The following is an 18,529-nucleotide window of genomic DNA, read 5'->3' as shown; positions in this document are numbered from 1 at the left end:
GAAAGATGCAAGGGGGGGAAGGAAAAGGTAAGTTAGTTCGGATGGCACAGGAACAACGGGAACCTGCCCGCATGCCCGCCCGCTGTCGTCTAGTCTCTACCCAGGCTAGGTTGTCCAGGTACCTACCTACCCAGGTTGCGCGGGTCCTTCCCGAGGAGTGCACGGAGCTGATAGCGAACAATTAGCCGTCTTGAAAAGCCCTGCAGGATAGCTACCAAGACTAATCCAGACTAGATGGGATGGGATGCGCTCAAAGGACGGATCTTGTTCGATTAAGACGGGCTTGTGCAGTGTGCTTCGGGGTGGAACGTTTTGTGTGGGACATTTTTTTATTATTATTATTATTATTATTATTTTTTTTTTTGCTTGCTTACTAGGTAGGCAGGTAGCTACAGTATGATGGAGGTAGAGAATGTAGGTGCTGACGGTAATACTTGTGTTTCTTCTTTAGTTCCCGTACACTGTTAGCTTAGCACTGTAAGGACACATGGCAACCCCCTGTTCAGATCCAGCCGGGGTCGGTGACCTCATTGTCACCCATTGTACCGTATCCGTAGAGTAGAGAGTACCTTGCGGATAAGGAAGGTACCTGGTGATTCTTTTTCCATTTTTTCCATTTTTTCCATTTTGATTTTCCCTCCTTCACTTTTGGGTTTTTGGAGAAAACCACACCTTGCTCGGTCTGTCTGTCTGTTGTGTTGCACACCCTTACAATATCTCACCGAATTTGTTTGACGATCTCCCTTGGCCTATATTGCATTTTTCTGGTTTTTTTATTTCTGACTCCTCGCTTCCCTTTGTTCACGGGAACGCGCTTAACAAGGCGCTTTACCTACGTAATGCCCTTGTGGAAATTACCTCTCAGCTCCTTTCTGCCCAAAGGCCCTGTTTGATCGTGCGGATCCCACATGCATATCTCCCACATCATGTGAGCAGAGCTCCATAACCATCTTGGCAGGCTCAATCGAGAGAGATGGAGACGCCGCCGTTTGTGTGGGCTTTCCTGGTCCCGCTTTTTTCCTTTCGCATCGGGGGGGGGGGGGGGGGGGGCTGTGGGCAGGGGGGCCAGAAATCGAGACCAGGCATTCTTCCTTTCTCTCCCTCTGGCTTCCCTCGCAGTTTCCTACTGGGCTGGTAGTACAGTACGTACAGTACAACCCTACCTAGGTAGGTACCCAGGCAGCTAAGGCACCGCGAGCAACGAATCAAAAGCCACCATTTGCTAGTTGTACGGCAACGGTTGAACCAGAACAAGTACATTTCGTTCTATAAGGCAAGGTATTAATTACTGTGCACTGGGTTCGGGAAATCTTGGTTTTGCATTTTTATTGCTGCCAACGACCAACCTTTGCATCAGTGTGTCGTGACTCTAGTCTCTAGAGCTATCGACTCACACCTGCACTTTCCCCACTCCTTCCCTTTCTCTTCTCTCTCTTTTTTTTTTCTACGTCTTCCTTGCGGAAACCCCGAGAGGCAGAAAAAAGGGGGTAACCTTCTTGCATAGGTACCCATGAAAAGTTGCCTGGAACAATATGCAGTCCGACGCGCGTTCGGATGCAGGCCCAGGAACGTTTCCACGATGATTGCAACTCTGCTTCAATCAACCTGCGACTTGGGCTTGAGGTAGGACTCGAAGCTGGATACTGCAAGGACGACACAGGTACCAAAGAAGGGTTGGAAGGGTCGGCAGGTGCTTTGTGTTTTGCCCTATCACTCGTCAGCTCATGGCGTCTTTGTACCTCCCTTCCAGCGGCCATCTCCATTTGGAAAGACAATTACGTCTGCCAAAAAAAAAAAAAAAAAAAGAGGCATTGTGCTCTCTCTGGTGATCAACCAACAAAGTAGGTAGGTACCTCTCTGGAAGGGTGGCTTCAAAATCCCGTCTGGGTAAGGTACCTGAAAGGTAGCTGGCAACCCCTCAACCAGTGGTCCCTTGGTAGGAAGTACAATGATTGCTGGGGAAAGGACCGTACCGATGCACCCACCCACACACTCAGTCAGGCACGCATACAGTACACCTTCACAAAGCTCACGCGCAACAAACAGCCCGGTCTTGAAACAAACACACTCTAGCATATTCTTATCGATCCGTCCCGGCACATCATATGCAATCCATCCCTTCTGGCTGGTGGCACGTTGGCAACTGCCGTGAAAGTCTTGTGTGCCCCAATGGCAGTTTCGCCTACATAGCGGTGTTACTTGGGGGTAGGGTATGTATGTGCCCGCTCACGAACGGCTCACGAAACAGCACCAAGCAAACAAAAAAACCGACAAACATGACCAATGCCATGCATACAGCCAACCGGCTTGACCAGCCTTCATATTATGACTTTGATCTTTGTTTGCTCTTACGGCCACCGAGCAAGACCATTATCGATGGTGACTATGCACGCAAGCATGCGTTCTTTTTCCAATGCAGGGTGGGTCAATACTACCTTGGTCACATTCTTGTCCTCGTCAGCTGCAATTATTCACGTTCTGTCCGACCTCGCAAATCACTGTCAAGCACGAGATAATATGGGGTGTGCACCTAGCCAGCCGGCTAAGGACTATATTCGCGTCCAGCTCTGAGTCGACGTGCAGGCAACGCACATCACAAGCAATGCGGGGGATGGGATGGACCAGTATCTGCAGTTCATGGTGCGCTCATGTTGGACACGCGTGCCGTGTCGGGAAGACAAGCATGTTTTGGGTTCCGGCGTATACCAAGATGAGGCACGCTCCCTTTCTCCGTGCTCCGTGCTCATCTTACGTTTGCTCGATGCATCTTTGTGGCAGCACCAAGGCCCCATGTAACGCTGCTATGTGAGGATAGTGTCACTTGAGATGACCAGAGACCGAAAGCTCTTGGAGAGTACGCCAATAACTGTTGGAAGAATGAAGCATCTGCGCTTGGCCAGGCGACGCAAGCGGCCCAAGCGACATAAGCGACATAAGCGATCTGTTAGTTGTAACGGGTACACTTGCCGTTTGATCTTTTTCTCGGTCAAATCAACTTTGTTGTTGTTTCTGGCTCTCTTGGCTTTTCTCCACATAGGAAGTATAACTCCGACTCGTCCTTTGTAAGACGAGGTTGCACGCTGGCACGTACATAGGTACGTTTTCAGCAATGAGAGTGGTCCCAGATAACGACCAATGGGATGGTCGCACAAGGACCAAAAAAGACTGACTACCTCCCTATACAGTCTATGGTCGAAAAGGGATAACATTGGCCCAGTCTAATCCACTACTGATATGACGGTCTTTTTGCGCGCAGCATATGATTGCATAGTTGCCGAACGGCCAGTCTTCCCGTTCGAGATTTCCTATTGGAAGTTGCCATCAGGAATTTTGATGACGGATGAGGGCAGCAGCAAGACTGGGCCAAAAGATTGGTCGCAGGGTTCTATTGGGCGGGTCCCCCTCCAAAGACTCGCCCGACCGTTTGGAGCCGCGCTGCATCCTTGTCATCCAATGTTGCTTGGTTGGCAGGCTGTGGAGGAGGTGGGCAAAGTCGTCTGATTGGACAAAGTCGCGGCTACTGCCTTATGAGTTATTAAGTCGTTCCAACCAAACAAGCTCTCCGCCATTGCTCGAACTAGGGCTGCAGGTCAGGCTGCATATTAACCGCCCAGGCCAGTGTGACGGGCTTTGCATTTTCTAAGCGCCTCCGACGCCTCCGAAATGAGAAGACGGCAGCATCAGTCAATCACGGGCGATGGAGATGAGGTGTGCAGATCGACCTTGATTATTGATGCCAGGAGAACTACCACAAAAGGTAGGAAATCACGACGCGCTAGCTTGTCACGACCCAAGTTGAATGTCCCTTTTCGTGTTGGCGTCTTGGTATATCAAGTCCCCGGTTATACGTCAAGGCCAATGGGAGGTGAGGTACTGGACGACTTACATCGCTTAGCCGCGTAGAGGCGCCCAACAAGGGGCAGCAAAGCAACATGAATGGAACAGTCTACCGCGCTGTGGAGCTGCGAATGGATTTCCTTGGATGAACAAGTTCGGAGTCTCTGCCTCTTGGGTCACAACTGGCTCTCCATTAGTAACGTCCTTGCTGGGCCTCGGTCAACGCGGATGACTGACTCTACTTCCTTGGAATATGTGGAATTCGAGGCGGTCAAAAGTTCCGCTCTACTTGTTGAGACGGCTTGTCGATGTACCTGCATCACCTGCCCAGGTACTTCTTGATATCGCTTGGACTGCCACCTACTATGCCTAACGACGCCTTTCCCAACAAAGATTAGCTCAATGTTTTCCCACCATCCCTGCTGCGCAAATGCATTTGTATTGCCTGTAGACTAACATGACATCGAATTCATCCCCCAAAAGGGTCTAGCACACAAGCTGTCTTGACCTTTGAGAACCAGCAAGGGTGTGCCTTGCCGAGCTTCTGCACTCTTGAGTTCCATACCCCCGAGCAACACATCAAAACCACGAAATCTAGACCCCAGTATGGCTACGAGGGAAAAAAGCTCTGATGCCCAATGTTACTTTGGGCTGTATTCATACTTCCCACTCTGAAGTGTGACTACTTGTTTCCTGCGGGTAAATAGGTCTTGGTGTGATCTTCTCGTCCCGTTTGTCCCTCCGCATCTTAGATCTACACCCATTTCATTCCCCCCTTTCTTTTCGTCCCCTTCCCCCCATACTCGATATTTCCTATACCACCTTCCTAATAAGACAAATGTTAAATTTGTGAGAGATGTGCGATGTCTTCGGATCCGTAGTCTCGGGAGACTACTACACAAGCAAGGTTCGAAAAGTTCATAGCCAGCCAGGTGACATCGTCACTGGCCTGACTGAACCCACCACCTGCATGACTGACAAATTACCAAAAGCTAGTGTCTATCATCGGTACACCATCTCATCAGTTTCCCCTCTTCGTTACCATCTATCAATCCACCACCTTGCATACACATCTGCTGCGTCTCCTATACCGAGGCTGGTCTTCTTTTCTTTTCTTTTTTTCTCGTTGGCCCGGTGTTCCGTCCTCATCTTAGGCGCAGCCGCGCGGACCGTCACTCTCCGAGCACCTAACAAGCGTTGAACTCTTGATTGATTTTTCTCTGTCTTTTTGTATCTATCCTCTTCTCACCAGCTGATATGTGGCCACCCTTCACTCCGAATACCCGAGCTGTGATGAGCTGCATGGCTTGTCACAAGTTGCATATGATGGCCCACAACTATGTTTTTCTTTTCTTGAAATTATCATTACCACTATGAACGGACAGCTACCGAGCTCTGGATAGCTATGGTAAAGGCGAGAGGGAAAAAACGTCACACGCCCCCTCCCGAGGGATTCAAATTCCAAGGAACAAAGCAGCTCGAATAGCTAGCTGCCCCCCTTTACCCCGGGCGTCCACATTCGGGAGCTTCCTCATGATTCGCGACACCTGCGCGAGTGCCCCCCCTCCTCTACACTTTACCTTTTTTCCCACCTCTCCCTTTCTACCTGCTCATGACCAGGGGCACAACCGGCAACGACGCCGAGATATAGTCATGGTGTCGTGATCGGGGTTGCTGCCCCCGCGCAAGCACCACCACACACACATGCGTACACAACTACACAACTACACACACTCACACACACACACAGACACACCAACTCGAAAACTTGTTGAGATCGTCGCTGTGACGACGGGGCACCGGTGTGACCTGATGGTCTATTTTTTCGCAAATGCTACAGACATGGCAGTAGATGTATCTTGGAGGTAGATAGTGGGGTTTCAATGGTTTTGTTAAATGATGGGGGGTTATCAAGAACTAGTGTGATGCGAGTACTTGTGCAACCCGGAAATACGCAATGGGGCAAAAGCAAAGACGTTGATGATCTTCGAAACCTTGTCTTGTCGGTCCCGTCGAGGGTTTGGAAATGGTGGAGGGGCCGATAAACTTGCCTGATCTGATCATTGAACAACTTGGGGGACTTGTTCCAGTCTGTTTGCTTGGGGAAAGCCCGACAGAGACCTAGTGATCTTGGCGTATACTATCCCAAATCGAACGGGAGACCGGGAACATGATAGCTCCCGTTGTACCTCAGATACTTGACGTAAGTTCAAGGTACCTAACCCATCATCTTAGTGTTTCTTTTCCTACGGAGGCAGGCAGCAAGCTTCACTCATGTTCATATGCTCACTTGTTTCACTTTGAAAAAAAAAAAAAAAAAGCGCAACATTGTACCACGGATCATATGTTGATAGGAATCAATCTATATTTTTGTTTTGTTTCTTTTTATTTGTCAAGCTTTCACACGGCAATCTCGACCAGCTATCAAAAACCAAAAAGAAGAAAAAGCCTCCCCCCAATATAAAAATCAGGCATACCTGGCCACCTGCCAACTCATCAATCTTTTTGCCCCTGCCCGAGACACAAGAAAGAGGAACAAAAGGAACAAAAAAAAGAGACGGGAAGAGTGGAGGGAGAAAAAGTAAAAGCAAAGAAGACACTCAAGATATCAAATGTTGATCAGACACTTCAATAAAAAAAAAACAAGAAACAAAAACCCCCATGCAATGCTCGCATCTAGCTTTTTTCCCGTTCCCCCTCCATATTCCGCTTTCTCCTCTCTAAAAGACCTTCACCCCCAACATTAAAATAAACCATGGGCTGCGCGGCAACCTTTGGTTGATTTGGAAAATTTCAATTTTTTTTTTGATCTTTTTTTTTTCTTTTCTTTCTCGTTTCGTTTTCACTGCATCCTTTGCGCGCGTATCTTGTCCGTCTTTCCTCAAGTAGTACTTTGGTGTGAACCTGTTTTATCCTCAAACCACCCCTTTTCGGAAATCTCGCTATCGCCTCCTAGTTCAAAGTCGGAAAAAAAGACGAAGGTAGTCTTTGGAAACAAGAGCTGGGGCATCCGCCCACTGTCTAATGACCAGCCGAGAATGGGTCCATGGACGGCAGAGTATATAATCAAAATTGGGATTGGCTCTCGAAAAGAGATAAAGTGTAAGGGAAAAAAAAAGAAGACATTCTTTTGGGTTTGGGTTTCAACACCCATGAAACCCAACAATTCTTATACATTATTCAACAGAGGTTAAAGATGAAATGGAGGGTTGCAACTACGTCTAATCATGGCTTGGAGAAGTCGGTGAGCTGGATTTACGTGGCGTTAGCGTACTGCTGTCAAATGTAAAGCAAGATTGCCAGACAAGCGCATGGCCGAACATACTATGAGTCTTGGCCTCCACTGCGGTTGTTCCTCCCAGGAGATCTAGGCGAGAACGACGGAGACTGAAAGGAGAGCAGTGTCAGTACATCATGTATCATCAGATCTAGAATCCATCATTTCCTAGACTTACCGTTGGCGAGTAGGGCCCTGGGCTCGTAGGCGATGCCTGTGCGGGCGACCTCTGGAATGACGGACTTGTGGGAGAGTAGTGTGCGTTTGGTGAGGTAGGTGACGCGTGCTGTGGCGAGCCAACATAGTACATGGGTGATGTGGCACCTCCTGGGGAGAAGCTAGGGCTGGCAGGTGAGTACAGAGGCGATGTGGGTGAGGCGCCGAACTGAGCGGGCGAGGTTGGGGAGTAGTGATTGTCGCCACCAGTCGGCGAGCCAGGTTGATAAGTCGGAGAGGTCGGGCTGTAGCCCATCGAGTCGCCCGCACCGTGACGCATGATGGGAGATGTCGGCTGGAACGAGGGCGATGACGGGCTGAACGAAGGAGACGAAGCACCGTAGCGACCGCCGTCCATCATGGGCGAGGTGGGAGAATACCCGGCCATCGGCGAAGTTGGCGAATAGCTGCCGTATCCAGCACTGAATGGTGAAGTGGGCGAGGTGCTGAAGGGGCTGGTTGGCCTGGGGCTGGTGCCAGATCCGTAAGGGTTCATGCTGCCCAAACTACCACCACCATACTCGGTTGCGAAGCCTGTCGGAGTATCAGAACCTCCGCTCATAATAGGCGAGAAGTTACCCATGGTGGGAGAAGCCATGCCCAGGTTGTAGCCAGAGTCGCCCATCGGTGAGCCCGTATCGTAAGGTGTCGCAGCACCCTCAGCAGAGCTTCCCTTGACCGTCAGGCCAGGCATCAAACCCATGCGCGCGTTGTTGGAAACGACCGTCTCGAGCATCTTGGGGTCGAGCAGAACCTCGAACGCACCTGTGCCCATGGGTGCCAGCTGACCGAGCATAACGTTCTCTGAAATACCGCGACAGTCATCAAGTTCACCAATGGCAGCTGCCTCAAGCAGAATCTCCACAGTCTCCTCGAACGAACAACGCATCAACGCTCCCGTGTCTGCACGGTTGATACCGTGACGCGTGACAGCTGCTATGCTGCCACGGTACGTCATGACATCGACTAACAGCGCAAGATGGCGATGGTTGACATAAGAACCGTCGAAAGCCAGAACCTGGGTCAACTCGCCCAGCAGCGCAGTTCGTGCTGCCTCAATACCGAGAAGGTCGACGATCTGGTATAGGTCGTTGGTGAGCGTTCTTACGCTGTCGACACCATCAACGCACAAAACCTGGCGCAGCGACGTTCCCTGTGTATCCAGATACCATTCCTCGCACTCGGGCGCGTCCTTGCTGTTGAGCAGAGATCCATCCGGTTTGACAACCAGCCTCGTGTCTTTGTTCAAAAAGGCTCGCTCAATACCCTTGATACCTCTGAGAGTCAGGCCGTCAAGCATATGCTCCTCTAGGCGCTTGAGAATCTGGTCGGATTCGATATTCCTTCCATCCTTGTCTTCCTCGTCACCTTTGATGACGTGACGCATACGAATGACCTGCTCGTCGGCGTTGTTGTCGCTGTGCACAACAACCAGGTCACTTGCATACGCGCCCTTGATGCTGGCAGCTACGTCTTCAATGTGTAAGTTCTTGTCAAGCATCTTTTGACGATCCAGAGTCAGACGCAAGAGCCAGCGCGACTGGTTGGAGGGCTCGTCCTGATGCTCCTCCGGAATGAGGTAGTGTCCTTCGAGCATATCGGCATCTTCGTCGATTGTGGTGGTCTGGATCTCCGGGTCGTAGTAAATCTCGGTCATGGCGGTCACGGAACGGAGGTTGGTATGTTCTACCAAACTACGAAGCGTCTTGGCGTTCTCCTGCTTGAAATCAGGGTACATCTTGGGGTCGAGACGTACCACCATGCCAGGCGTCTTGATTTCGGCCGAAACGTTGAGAATTTCCTTCAGACGCGGCACACCCAACGTGACGTTCTTAGATGAAATACCAGTAAAGTGGAACGTGTTCAATGTCATCTGCGTGGCAGGCTCGCCAATGGACTGTGCGGCCAAAACACCAACCATCTCGCCGGGGCTGACAAAAGACCGTTGCCACCTGCTCTCCATCTCACCAATGACGTGGTCAAAGGCGATGCGGTTCAGTCGCTCGCGGACAGCTAAGCGCTTGAAGGCAAGGCGAGAGCGAAGCTGCGCCTTGAACAGGATGGATGAGTTGTAGTTGGCCTCCTTGGAGATGGGGTCATCTCCCGGGACAACGACCATGCGCTCCAGGAAGCCCTTGACAACAGGAATGACATCCTGCGGCTTAAGGTCACTGCGCTGAGCGTCGTCAATCTTAAAAAGCTTCTTGGCGTTCTCAATGACACGCGCCACGTTGAGAGGCAGCTGCATATCGTTGTCATCCTTCTTCTTGTAGTTGATCTCGCGGATGAGCTGACGGTCTGCCTTGATGGCGTCGTATTCCTCGTCAAGCAGCTGCTGTACAGCAGGATCGCCAAAGATTTCGTTACCGTACTCCAGAGCATTGAGCTCACGAGGACGAGTTGCGGTCATGAGATCCAGCTTGTACATGCCATCGAACTTGCCATTTGAAATGTTGAGGTGGTCCATCTTCTGCTTTTCGATAGCCATACCATCGAGACCATCCTCTCCGTAGATAAACTGGATGATGTCACCCAGGGAATTGCGAACAGTTCCATCGTATTTAGCAGCAACATCTTCGAGCGCTTTAACAAGACGTCGTTGAATGTAACCTGTTTCGGCAGTCTTGACGGCTGTATCGATGAGACCCTCTCGACCAGCCATAGCGTGGAAGAAGAACTCTGAAGGAGTCAGGCCACGAAGGTATGAGTTCTCTACAAAACCTCGAGCCTCGGGTGAAAAGTCATCCTTGGTGAAGTGCGGCAGCGTCCGATACTTGAAGCCGAACGGAATACGCTTGCCTTCAACAATTTGTTGACCGACCAGTGCAGTCATCTGAGAAATGTTGATCGACGAACCCTTGGATCCTGACCGCGACATAGTAACGGCGTTGTTGATATCCTTCAAACTCTTCTCCGTCGTGGTACCGGCCTTTTCACGGGCCGTGTTGAGCGCCTTGGAGACTTTACTTTCGAAAGTCTCTCTGATGTTCATACCAGGAAGAGCCTCCAGTCTGTTGGTGGTAGCAAGATCAGTAAGCTCAGCGACTTCGGCCTTTTGCTCATTGATATGAGCTTGAATCTTCTCAATGGTAACAGGGTCAGGAATCGTATCACCGATACCGATACTGTGACCGTTGTGGAGCAGCCAGTAGTTGACAACCCTTTGGCATCCATTCAGGAAAGCCATGGCTCTTGCCGGGCCTTGCTCGTTGTAGCAGATGTGAATGATACCTCCAGAAGCAGCACCGACATTCTTCTTGGTCAAAAGTCCAAACATGAGCTCGCCGGATTGGATCAGGAGGGCGTCATCGTTCAACGGGTTCCAATCACCACCCTGGTGAGTGGTCACAAAGTCGGGGATGACCATGCTGATAATCTGCTTGCCGGTCCATCGTGGCCTGGGGCGGAGAATAGCAGGCTGTGGAATAATGCCATCCCAATCAGGGACCCAGAGCATAATGTCCATGACTGCTTCCTTTGTGAGGAAAACGTCACGACGACATAGCTTGTAAGTACCAGCCAAGGTGTCTTGGACGATACCCATGAGGGGACTGTTTCGCTGAGGCGACACAATGTTCAGTGGCACCATGCACAGCTCCTTGACCTCTGCGCGAGTCTCCTCCGTCTGTGGGACGTGCAAATTCATCTCATCACCATCGAAATCGGCGTTGTAGGGTGACGTGACCGAAAGGTTAAGGCGGAAAGTTGAGTAGGGCATTACTCGCACTTGATGACCCATCATGGACTCCTTGTGCAGTGAAGGCTGGCGGTTGAAGATGATATAGTCTCCCGTCAAGAGATGACGCTCAACTTTCTGGCCATACTCGAGCTGGGTCGAGCCACGGTTCTTCACGTGTCGGAGATCAATTCGCGTACCGTCCGTCCTGACAATGTACTTGGCACCGGGGTGCTCATTCGGGCCATTGACGACGTACTGGTGAAGACGATCGATGTTGTGCGGTGTGACAGTCTCGGGGTAGGTCAAAGTACGAGCGATACTCCTGGGAACACCGACCTCATGGAGAGAGATGTTGGCGTCACCCGTGATGACTGTACGTGCGGAGAAGTCCACACGCTTACCCATCAAGTTGCCTCGCAGACGACCTTCTTTACCCTTGAGACGAGCGCGGATTGATTTAATCGGACGACCACTCTTCTGCAACGATCGAGGGATTGATGCGATATCGTTGTCCATGTATGTGGCGACATGGTATTGAAGCAGCTCCTCAAACTCGGTGCAAATGTGGTTCGGGGCTCCCTCAGCATGGGCCTGCTTCACATTGCCGTTTGCGCGAATAATGTCGCCAAGCTTGTACGTCAAATCATCCTCGCTACGCATTCCCTGCGATGTACCATCGACCGAGATACTGGGCCTGACGGGAGGGGGTGGCACTGGCAGAACCGTGACGATCAGCCATTCGGGTCTGGCATAGTCCTTGTTCAGGCCCATCTTCCACAGGTCGTCTTCGGGAATATGCTTGAGAATGTGGTGAGCCTGCTCGGGTGTGATGAGCTTGTCCTTGACCTCCTTCTTCATTCCCTCCTCACGGGCTTCCTCAACCTTGGCGTAGAGCTGCAATGCCTTTTTCCGGATGTCGGGATGTGTACTTCCACAGCCACCGTGGGGGACCTTTTCTATGCCAGTTGCGGTGTCGATGCTATCCTTTTCGTCTTTGCCGCCAGTCTCAATCTCGCAAACCTTCTTGCCCTTGCAAGCTTTCCAAACCATGGCGAATCGCGCTTTCGGGTCTCGTAACCGAAGGGCTTGTGCAAATTGCTCATCGTTGTTCTAGAACAGGAGTTAGCATGATCGTCAAGGCACCCGCGACAGCAAGCCACAGAATCCCACGGTCGCGCTAACCTCATCACACAACAGTTTGCTGCACTGATGGCAAACCATTTCTAAGATCTTTTTCGTCTTGTTGATGAATCCAGGATGATAAACGGGTTTTGCGAGTTCGATGTGACCGAAATGACCAGGACAATTGTTCATGTCGTTATTACATGTCTTGCACTTGTACTGTCGATCTGTCGTACCAAGAAGAGGATCGTTGAGACCGCCTTCTCGTGGCTTTGTTCGGGTCTCGTCCATGGTATCGGGGTATTGTACGTGTACCACACTCATGTTCTTGATCTCCTCGGGCGCAAGAACACCGAACTGGATCTCCTCGATCGTCTTGAGTGGCGCCGACGACGGCGCAAAAATGAGGTTCGCCATAATGAAGAAGGTCTCGGCGAGTAGCCGAGGATGACGGACTTGGAAGTTGTGAGATGAAAAGAGATGGAACCGTCGCGATCGGTGTCGACGTGAATTTTTTTTGGTGTGTTTTACGTGTTTTTTTTTTCAAGTCGCGGTCAACCCCAGAAGTGAGCGAGATGTCAAAAGAGCGAAATGCAGATTATTAGTTAAAAGCAAAACGCGCCAAATCCGAATGCTTGAATGATGGAGCCGGCCAAGTCTTGATCGATGGAAAACAGTCGCGCGATGCTCGCTTTGGTGCGATGTACTCGAAGGCCTTCCGTCGTGAACGGAGGCTCCCCGGAGGAGCGAGTCGATGGGGGTATCGCCGCCTCTGCGTCGCGTTGATCGCCCGGCGCGCGTGAAAAAAATCGATGAATGCTGTTGTATCAATCAGTCGCTCTCTTGACGACGACTTTTCTTCTGTTGCGATGCCCGTTGTGCGACGCGGGCGGCGTGTTCGTCGATGCGGAAAAAAATGGGTTGGGGGCTAGGGCGACGTGAAAGGCGAGCCAGAAAAGCTCACGTCTCTTTTCCATTCCCCAATCCTCGATGACTGACTAACGCTAGACCCAGTTGGGACAATGCGCCACTCCTTTCTTTGAGATGGGGCAGAACGCTTGGCGGTGGGGCCCTTCACTGCTTTTCGCCTGCGCTACGCACGAGGTACGTGTCATACACTATTGTTTGTAAGCAAACCATGGGAAATTTCATGTACCGTCGCGTATCCTAAATTGCTAAATTGCTGGGCTTGGATCCCGTCGCGCCCGAAAACAGACATGCAAGCCAATGTGTCTTGTAGGGCGCGGCCGAACTCTGCGCGCGAGGGTTCACTGCGGGAACCAAATTTGATTTTTCAATTTAAAACTTTGTTTGTTATTTACCATGTGAAGCACGTGTTTCTTTTCGCTAACATTCCTCGTCCCATAGCATTTTAGCTGAAACCTTCTCTTTTCTGTTGGTAAAAAATTGCCCCCTTTTCTGGACCATGTTCGTGCCCTACGTGCATCATGACTAAACCGACAGCTGTATTACGACATATGGTGGGGAGACCAAACTCCACGTGCATATCAAGTATCAACCTTTCTTCCTCGATCTGCCTTTCCCTGTTGTTGCCTTTTTGGCTGTCGCCCGATTATCTACAGAACCGTCACCCTCGCCGTCACCAGGGCTTCTGCGGCGCATCGTGCCCGTGGACACTGCGACGAACTCCTCCTCGCTGTCCGACTCGCCCAGATTGTATAGAATCGGGACCTGAAACGTAGTGTCATCGCCAGTGTAGCCGTCATTCGCGTGCATGGCCAAGACCTCGACGTCGTCATCCTCGAGGTCCAACCTTCTCTTGGCGATCTCCTCCTGTTCAAGTATATCGAATTCGTCTTCTCGTTCCACGTATTGCACGTTCTCCTCAACTTCAACAAAGTCGGGCGCAAGGGCAGACCACCGCTGAGGACTCGTGACAGACCAGATATTGATCCTACCAGTCTCAAGTCCGCACGCAGCCAGCATTGCACGATGTGGGTGCCACTCAATGGTACCTTGTTCCTCTTTTGTCCCCTCTAGCATGCGAACTAAACTGCCATGGTTACGCTCCCAAATGTAAAGTTCATGGTTGTTGTAGGTTGATGCAGCGACGTACTCTCCTGTCGCACTGAATGTCACATGGTTCCACTGCAACCTGTTGACCACATCTTGAAACTTATGCTCGTCCACCAACTGTATAGTGTCCGGGTCAAAATCCTCTGCAGCCAGGTTTGGCATGTGAAATGTCCGTATTATTCTGTCTTGCGAGTTGAGCAAAAGAATTTTGCCGTTATGTGTAAGCCGCATCGTCGTTATGACAAGCGCACATGTCTTCTTGGAGAAGATGACCTCATGGGTTTTCGCATCGATAATGTTGAGCCAGCCTTTGCTCGTGCCGGCGAGGATGTAATCGCCCGCGGAATCATATATAGCCACCGTTGTCATCTGTTTGGCATCCTCCTTGGCCCATTTATCTTTGAGGGCACTGTCGTCGGTAGCCGGCCGCTTCGGTTTGCACGGTAGAATATGCTTGACGTCTATTGGATTCGTAGCGTCGACAACCACGGGTTGATCCTCAAAGATTGAGGCCACAAACTGCAGACTGGTCCTGGTTAGCCTGACCCGGCTGAACCTTGTGCAACAGAGCTCCAAGGATCTAAACTTACGGGTTGCGGGGATTGAACTCTGCAATGTATACGGGCGCCCTGAAGCGCACCTCGCGATGCCGCGCCCCATTTCTAAGATCCCAGATGATTGCCTTCCAACCCTGGCACGCAGAAAGTAGATACCTGCCGCAGGTCGACCAGCTCAGTGATGTCACGCTCTTAGAATGACCTCTGAGCTTGCGCGCAACACCCATGGTATCAAGATCCCACACCACAACGGCACCATCCACTCGCCCCGAGGCGAGGTAGTCACCTTTGCGGTTGAAGCGCAGACATGTCGCGTGACCGGACCTGATGGTATTGGTGATGTTTTCGGGATAATCTTGAAGCAGATAATCATCGGATAGCAGCAGATTCATCGTGATTAACTGCCGTCTGCTCTGATATCTCGGAGGTCGACGCTTGCCAGACGATTTGGCATCAATTTTGGCTGTTTAGGCCATTGTTGGTCGAGGTATGTAGTTGGCGGGGGTCCAGTCGCGTTTGAAGGGAAACTCCAAGTGACCGCGTCTTTGGAATTTGGAGCTGAGGTGGGGCACTTAAGATCCCTGTTCGGACTGAATTGCCAGTGCAGTGGCCCGCACGTCACAGACAGAAGCTTCCCCGCGTGTCTCTACCCTTCAAGTCTTTTTTCAAGTGACAGCCCAAGAGGTAAATGCCAAGATAGATACTGGAAGGCGATTTAATTGACAAGATCTTAGCTTGCGGCGAAGGTCTCCTAGTCTAGTTCTGCAGCTGCATTCAAGTGCCACCAATATGGCTAATTCCAAGTGAGCATACAATTAAATCCAGAGCTAGCACAACACCCAAAGCCTTTCTTTGTATGTAGCATCCCTAAAAATCCCAGGCTAATCAGTCAACCCCCGCTAGATTTGAGTACGTGAAGGCGTTTGAGCAACCCGACAATCTACTGCCAAACACATGGATTGTTGTCAGGATAGATGGAAGGGGCTTCACAAAGTAGGTTCATTCATGTAGATTTTGAACATGTGCTATTTACTATTTGTGTGCCGAGCAGCCACTAACAAAGCCACCCAGATTCGCCAACAAGTATAGCTTCAAAAAGCCTAATGACAAACGGGCGCTTGACCTCATGAACGCCTCGGCAAAGTCTGTCGTCACAGAGCTGCCAGAGATCACCATTGCATATGGGGTCAGCGACGAGTACAGCTTTGTATTCCACAAGCACTGTAGTTTGTTTGATCGAAGGTCAGGGTAAGTTCTCAAATTCTGCAGCGCATCCCCGTCGTTCGTTCACATGAAGCTAAGGATCAGGGCAGCAAACTGGTGTCCACAATTGTGTCGACCTTCTCGGCCTACTACATCTACCACTGGAACACTTACTTTCCGGACAGCCCTCTATCCCCTCCGCTCCCTAGCTTCGATGGTAGGGCTGTGTGTTTCCCGAGTGTCCAGAACCTGAGGGACTATATGAGTTGGCGCCAAGTCGACTGCCACATCAACAACCTTTACAATACCACGTATTGGGCACTGATTCAACAGGGCAACCTGGATGCCCACACTGCAGAAAGAACCCTTGCAGTAAGTTGGGCCATCGATGATATGATCTACCAGACCAGCCATGACTAATAAGGTGATTCAGGGTACCTTTGCTGCTGACAAGAACGAAATTCTGTTCTCGAAGTTCGGCATCAACTACAACAATGAGCTGGATATATATAAGAAGGGAAGCGTAGTTTTCAGAGATGTGAGCTAACATGTATCTGGCTGTGCTTATTTACAGGTTTCATATGCTAACTGGAACCCTGAATAGTACATACTCGAAGAGCCCCAAGACGGCCAAGGTGTGGCGCAAAAGGTTGAGGCTCTGGTCGAACCGGTGGTCAAGTCCAAGACCCAAGCCGAAAATGAGAAAAAGAAGCGTGCCAAAGCCAGGGTCACAGTCGAGCATCTCGACATCATCAAAGACGACTTTTGGGATAGACGTCCGTGGCTGCTGTCGAACAAGCCAGGAGAGATACCCAAACAGCCTTAGATCCCACTTCAACAGCGACCAGTTCCCAATCCCTAGATTCTGACAATTAATTGTCCGAATTAATTTTTATGGCCTTGTGTGGTTGCCATAACTTGTCGCATGCTGACCGCGAACAAGGCATCCTCCGCGTGGCCGGCGAGAGATTGATGTGATGAGAATTCCGTATCGGTTTTGGTGCTTCAGCCTGCCGTGCCTCTCCGGCGTTCCTCTTTTCGTTTCCTTTTTGCGTCACGTCTTGCTTTCTTTTCTTCCTTTGTCTCGAGTGCTTTGCGATCTGTCTTTTTCTTCTTCCTCGCCGCAAGAATCGCATCAACATCCAACCCACCGCGGGCCTTCTTCTCCGCCTTTTCGCGCCGCCTCAGTGCCCTCCGCGCCTTGCGCTCGCTCTTGCTCTCTAGGCGCGTCTCTCCATCGGGTGGCGCCGGCGTCGAATCGCCCGAGCTGGTCGTCGACGAAGATATCGTGCCCTCCAACAGTCCACCCCTGACGAAGGAAGCGTACAGACCGTACGCCCCCGTATACCTCGAGGCCGCGCCGCGCGTCTCGATTGCGTTCAGCGCGCCGCGGCTGACCGTCTGCACGATGGCGCCCTTCTGGCTCGTCGTGTCCAGACCCTGAAGCTGCTGGTCGAAGGCGTTGAGCCACCACTGGTCGCTCGTGCAGTGCTCCTTCTTGCCGATCCCGAGCGTGTTGTCCTTGCGCGAGAGGAGCAGGGGCTTGGCAAGACCTGTCGAGTCGTCGGTCGGGTGCAGCGTGTGGCCGTGGCCGCGCCAGCCTTGTGATTTAAGTAGTGCCTGCGCGTCCATCTTCGACCGCTCGCGTTTGCGGTGTAAGATTTCTAGGATGCAGGACTTCCACCGCCTACGAAATCGTCAGAAATTGAATCACGGTTTTGATATCATTATCGACCCCTCGCGAGGGGCAACGATTTGGCGATTTCGCAAATGTAGTGACAAATCTTGAGGGATGATTTTCTTTTTTTTGTTCCCTTTTTTTTCTCCGATCGATAACCCAGCCAGCCGCCAAACCTGCGAAACCCTGCGAAAATCAAAATTTTAGCGGGGTTCGCATCGGGGTCGTCAAGTGGGGCCGCCCTCCGCGCTTCATCGGCGCAACTTCTCTCACAACGGGTTATAAGGCAGCGAGTCTGCGCAACATAATCTACGACTTACATAAGTACCGGCACGCATGGCTGCGGATGATATATATCATAGTTTTTTTTTGGTTTTTTTTTTCCAAAAAAAAAAAAACGCCACTTAGGTCAAGTGTTCTGTACGGTAGAACCATCCCGGAAAGGTTTCGAGTCTTGCCACTCGATTTATCTAGAGTACCATATTACAAAATGTTGTCGTCCAAGAGGTCCAGAAGGAAAAAAAGGAGAATGCGAGAAGAAAAACACGGGATAGCCACAAACATTCTTCTCGATCCGAATGGTTATTTGGATGCCGAGAGGGGACCAAGTGAAGCCATCTACGGAGTATCTGGTCCTGCTGGCCCCAGTGATCAAGAATTGGATGCCACCCAACACAGCTGGCTACGCAGCGTGGCGGTTTATGCTTGAGGCTACTGGGTAAGTGGTTTCTTTTCTACGCAGCTGAGAGGCCTTGTCATTGCTTTCCTCCTCACGTGCTTGTGCTCAAGAACCAAGTTGTCATGGCCTCTTTTGGAACCCTATGCATACCATGGGTAGGAACACATATGCATCCGAGTAGGTACCGGTATATTTGATCGTGCCAGAAACCAGAGCTATTTGCCACTGCTTGTGGATAAACAGC

At 50.9% G+C, this 18,529-nt stretch overlaps 4 protein-coding genes across 4 annotated transcripts; 1 reads left to right on the top strand and 3 right to left on the bottom strand.

Moving 5' to 3' along the window:
• Positions 1 to 502: 502 nt before the first annotated feature.
• Positions 503 to 925, bottom strand: MGG_15549 (uncharacterized protein; the record flags this gene model as incomplete). The annotated part of the gene is made up of 3 exons (XM_003713595.1): positions 503 to 569; positions 723 to 749; positions 837 to 925. The coding sequence occupies 3 exons, from the start codon at positions 923 to 925 to the stop codon at positions 503 to 505; spliced, it is 183 nt and encodes a 60-aa protein (XP_003713643.1).
• A 5,244-nt stretch (positions 926 to 6,169) lies between these two features.
• On the bottom strand, positions 6,170 to 13,123 carry MGG_04652 (DNA-directed RNA polymerase II largest subunit). The gene is made up of 4 exons (XM_003713594.1): positions 12,192 to 13,123; positions 7,293 to 12,119; positions 7,163 to 7,224; positions 6,170 to 7,086 (listed from the first exon to the last, which is right to left on the bottom strand). The coding sequence occupies exons 1-4, from the start codon at positions 12,546 to 12,548 to the stop codon at positions 7,059 to 7,061; spliced, it is 5,274 nt and encodes a 1,757-aa protein (XP_003713642.1). The 5' UTR covers positions 12,549 to 13,123; the 3' UTR covers positions 6,170 to 7,058.
• A 251-nt stretch (positions 13,124 to 13,374) lies between these two features.
• Positions 13,375 to 15,232, bottom strand: MGG_04651 (SET1 complex component swd1). The gene is made up of 2 exons (XM_003713593.1): positions 14,759 to 15,232; positions 13,375 to 14,694 (listed from the first exon to the last, which is right to left on the bottom strand). Exons 1-2 carry the CDS (start codon positions 15,115 to 15,117, stop codon positions 13,647 to 13,649), a joined length of 1,407 nt encoding a protein of 468 aa, XP_003713641.1. The 5' UTR covers positions 15,118 to 15,232; the 3' UTR covers positions 13,375 to 13,646.
• Positions 15,233 to 15,376: 144 nt separating this feature from the next.
• Positions 15,377 to 18,304, top strand: MGG_14742 (tRNA(His) guanylyltransferase). The gene is made up of 6 exons (XM_003713592.1): positions 15,377 to 15,528; positions 15,629 to 15,718; positions 15,797 to 15,973; positions 16,039 to 16,300; positions 16,362 to 16,466; positions 16,533 to 18,304. The coding sequence occupies exons 1-6, from the start codon at positions 15,515 to 15,517 to the stop codon at positions 16,752 to 16,754; spliced, it is 870 nt and encodes a 289-aa protein (XP_003713640.1). The 5' UTR covers positions 15,377 to 15,514; the 3' UTR covers positions 16,755 to 18,304.
• Positions 18,305 to 18,529: the final 225 nt, after the last annotated feature.

The sequence above is a fragment of the Pyricularia oryzae genome, chromosome 2, assembly GCF_000002495.2.
Source record: "Pyricularia oryzae 70-15 chromosome 2, whole genome shotgun sequence".
NCBI lineage: Eukaryota > Fungi > Ascomycota > Sordariomycetes > Magnaporthales > Pyriculariaceae > Pyricularia > Pyricularia oryzae.
The sequence above is the reverse complement of the archived record's forward strand: the minus strand, read 5'-3'. Positions and strand labels throughout refer to the sequence as shown.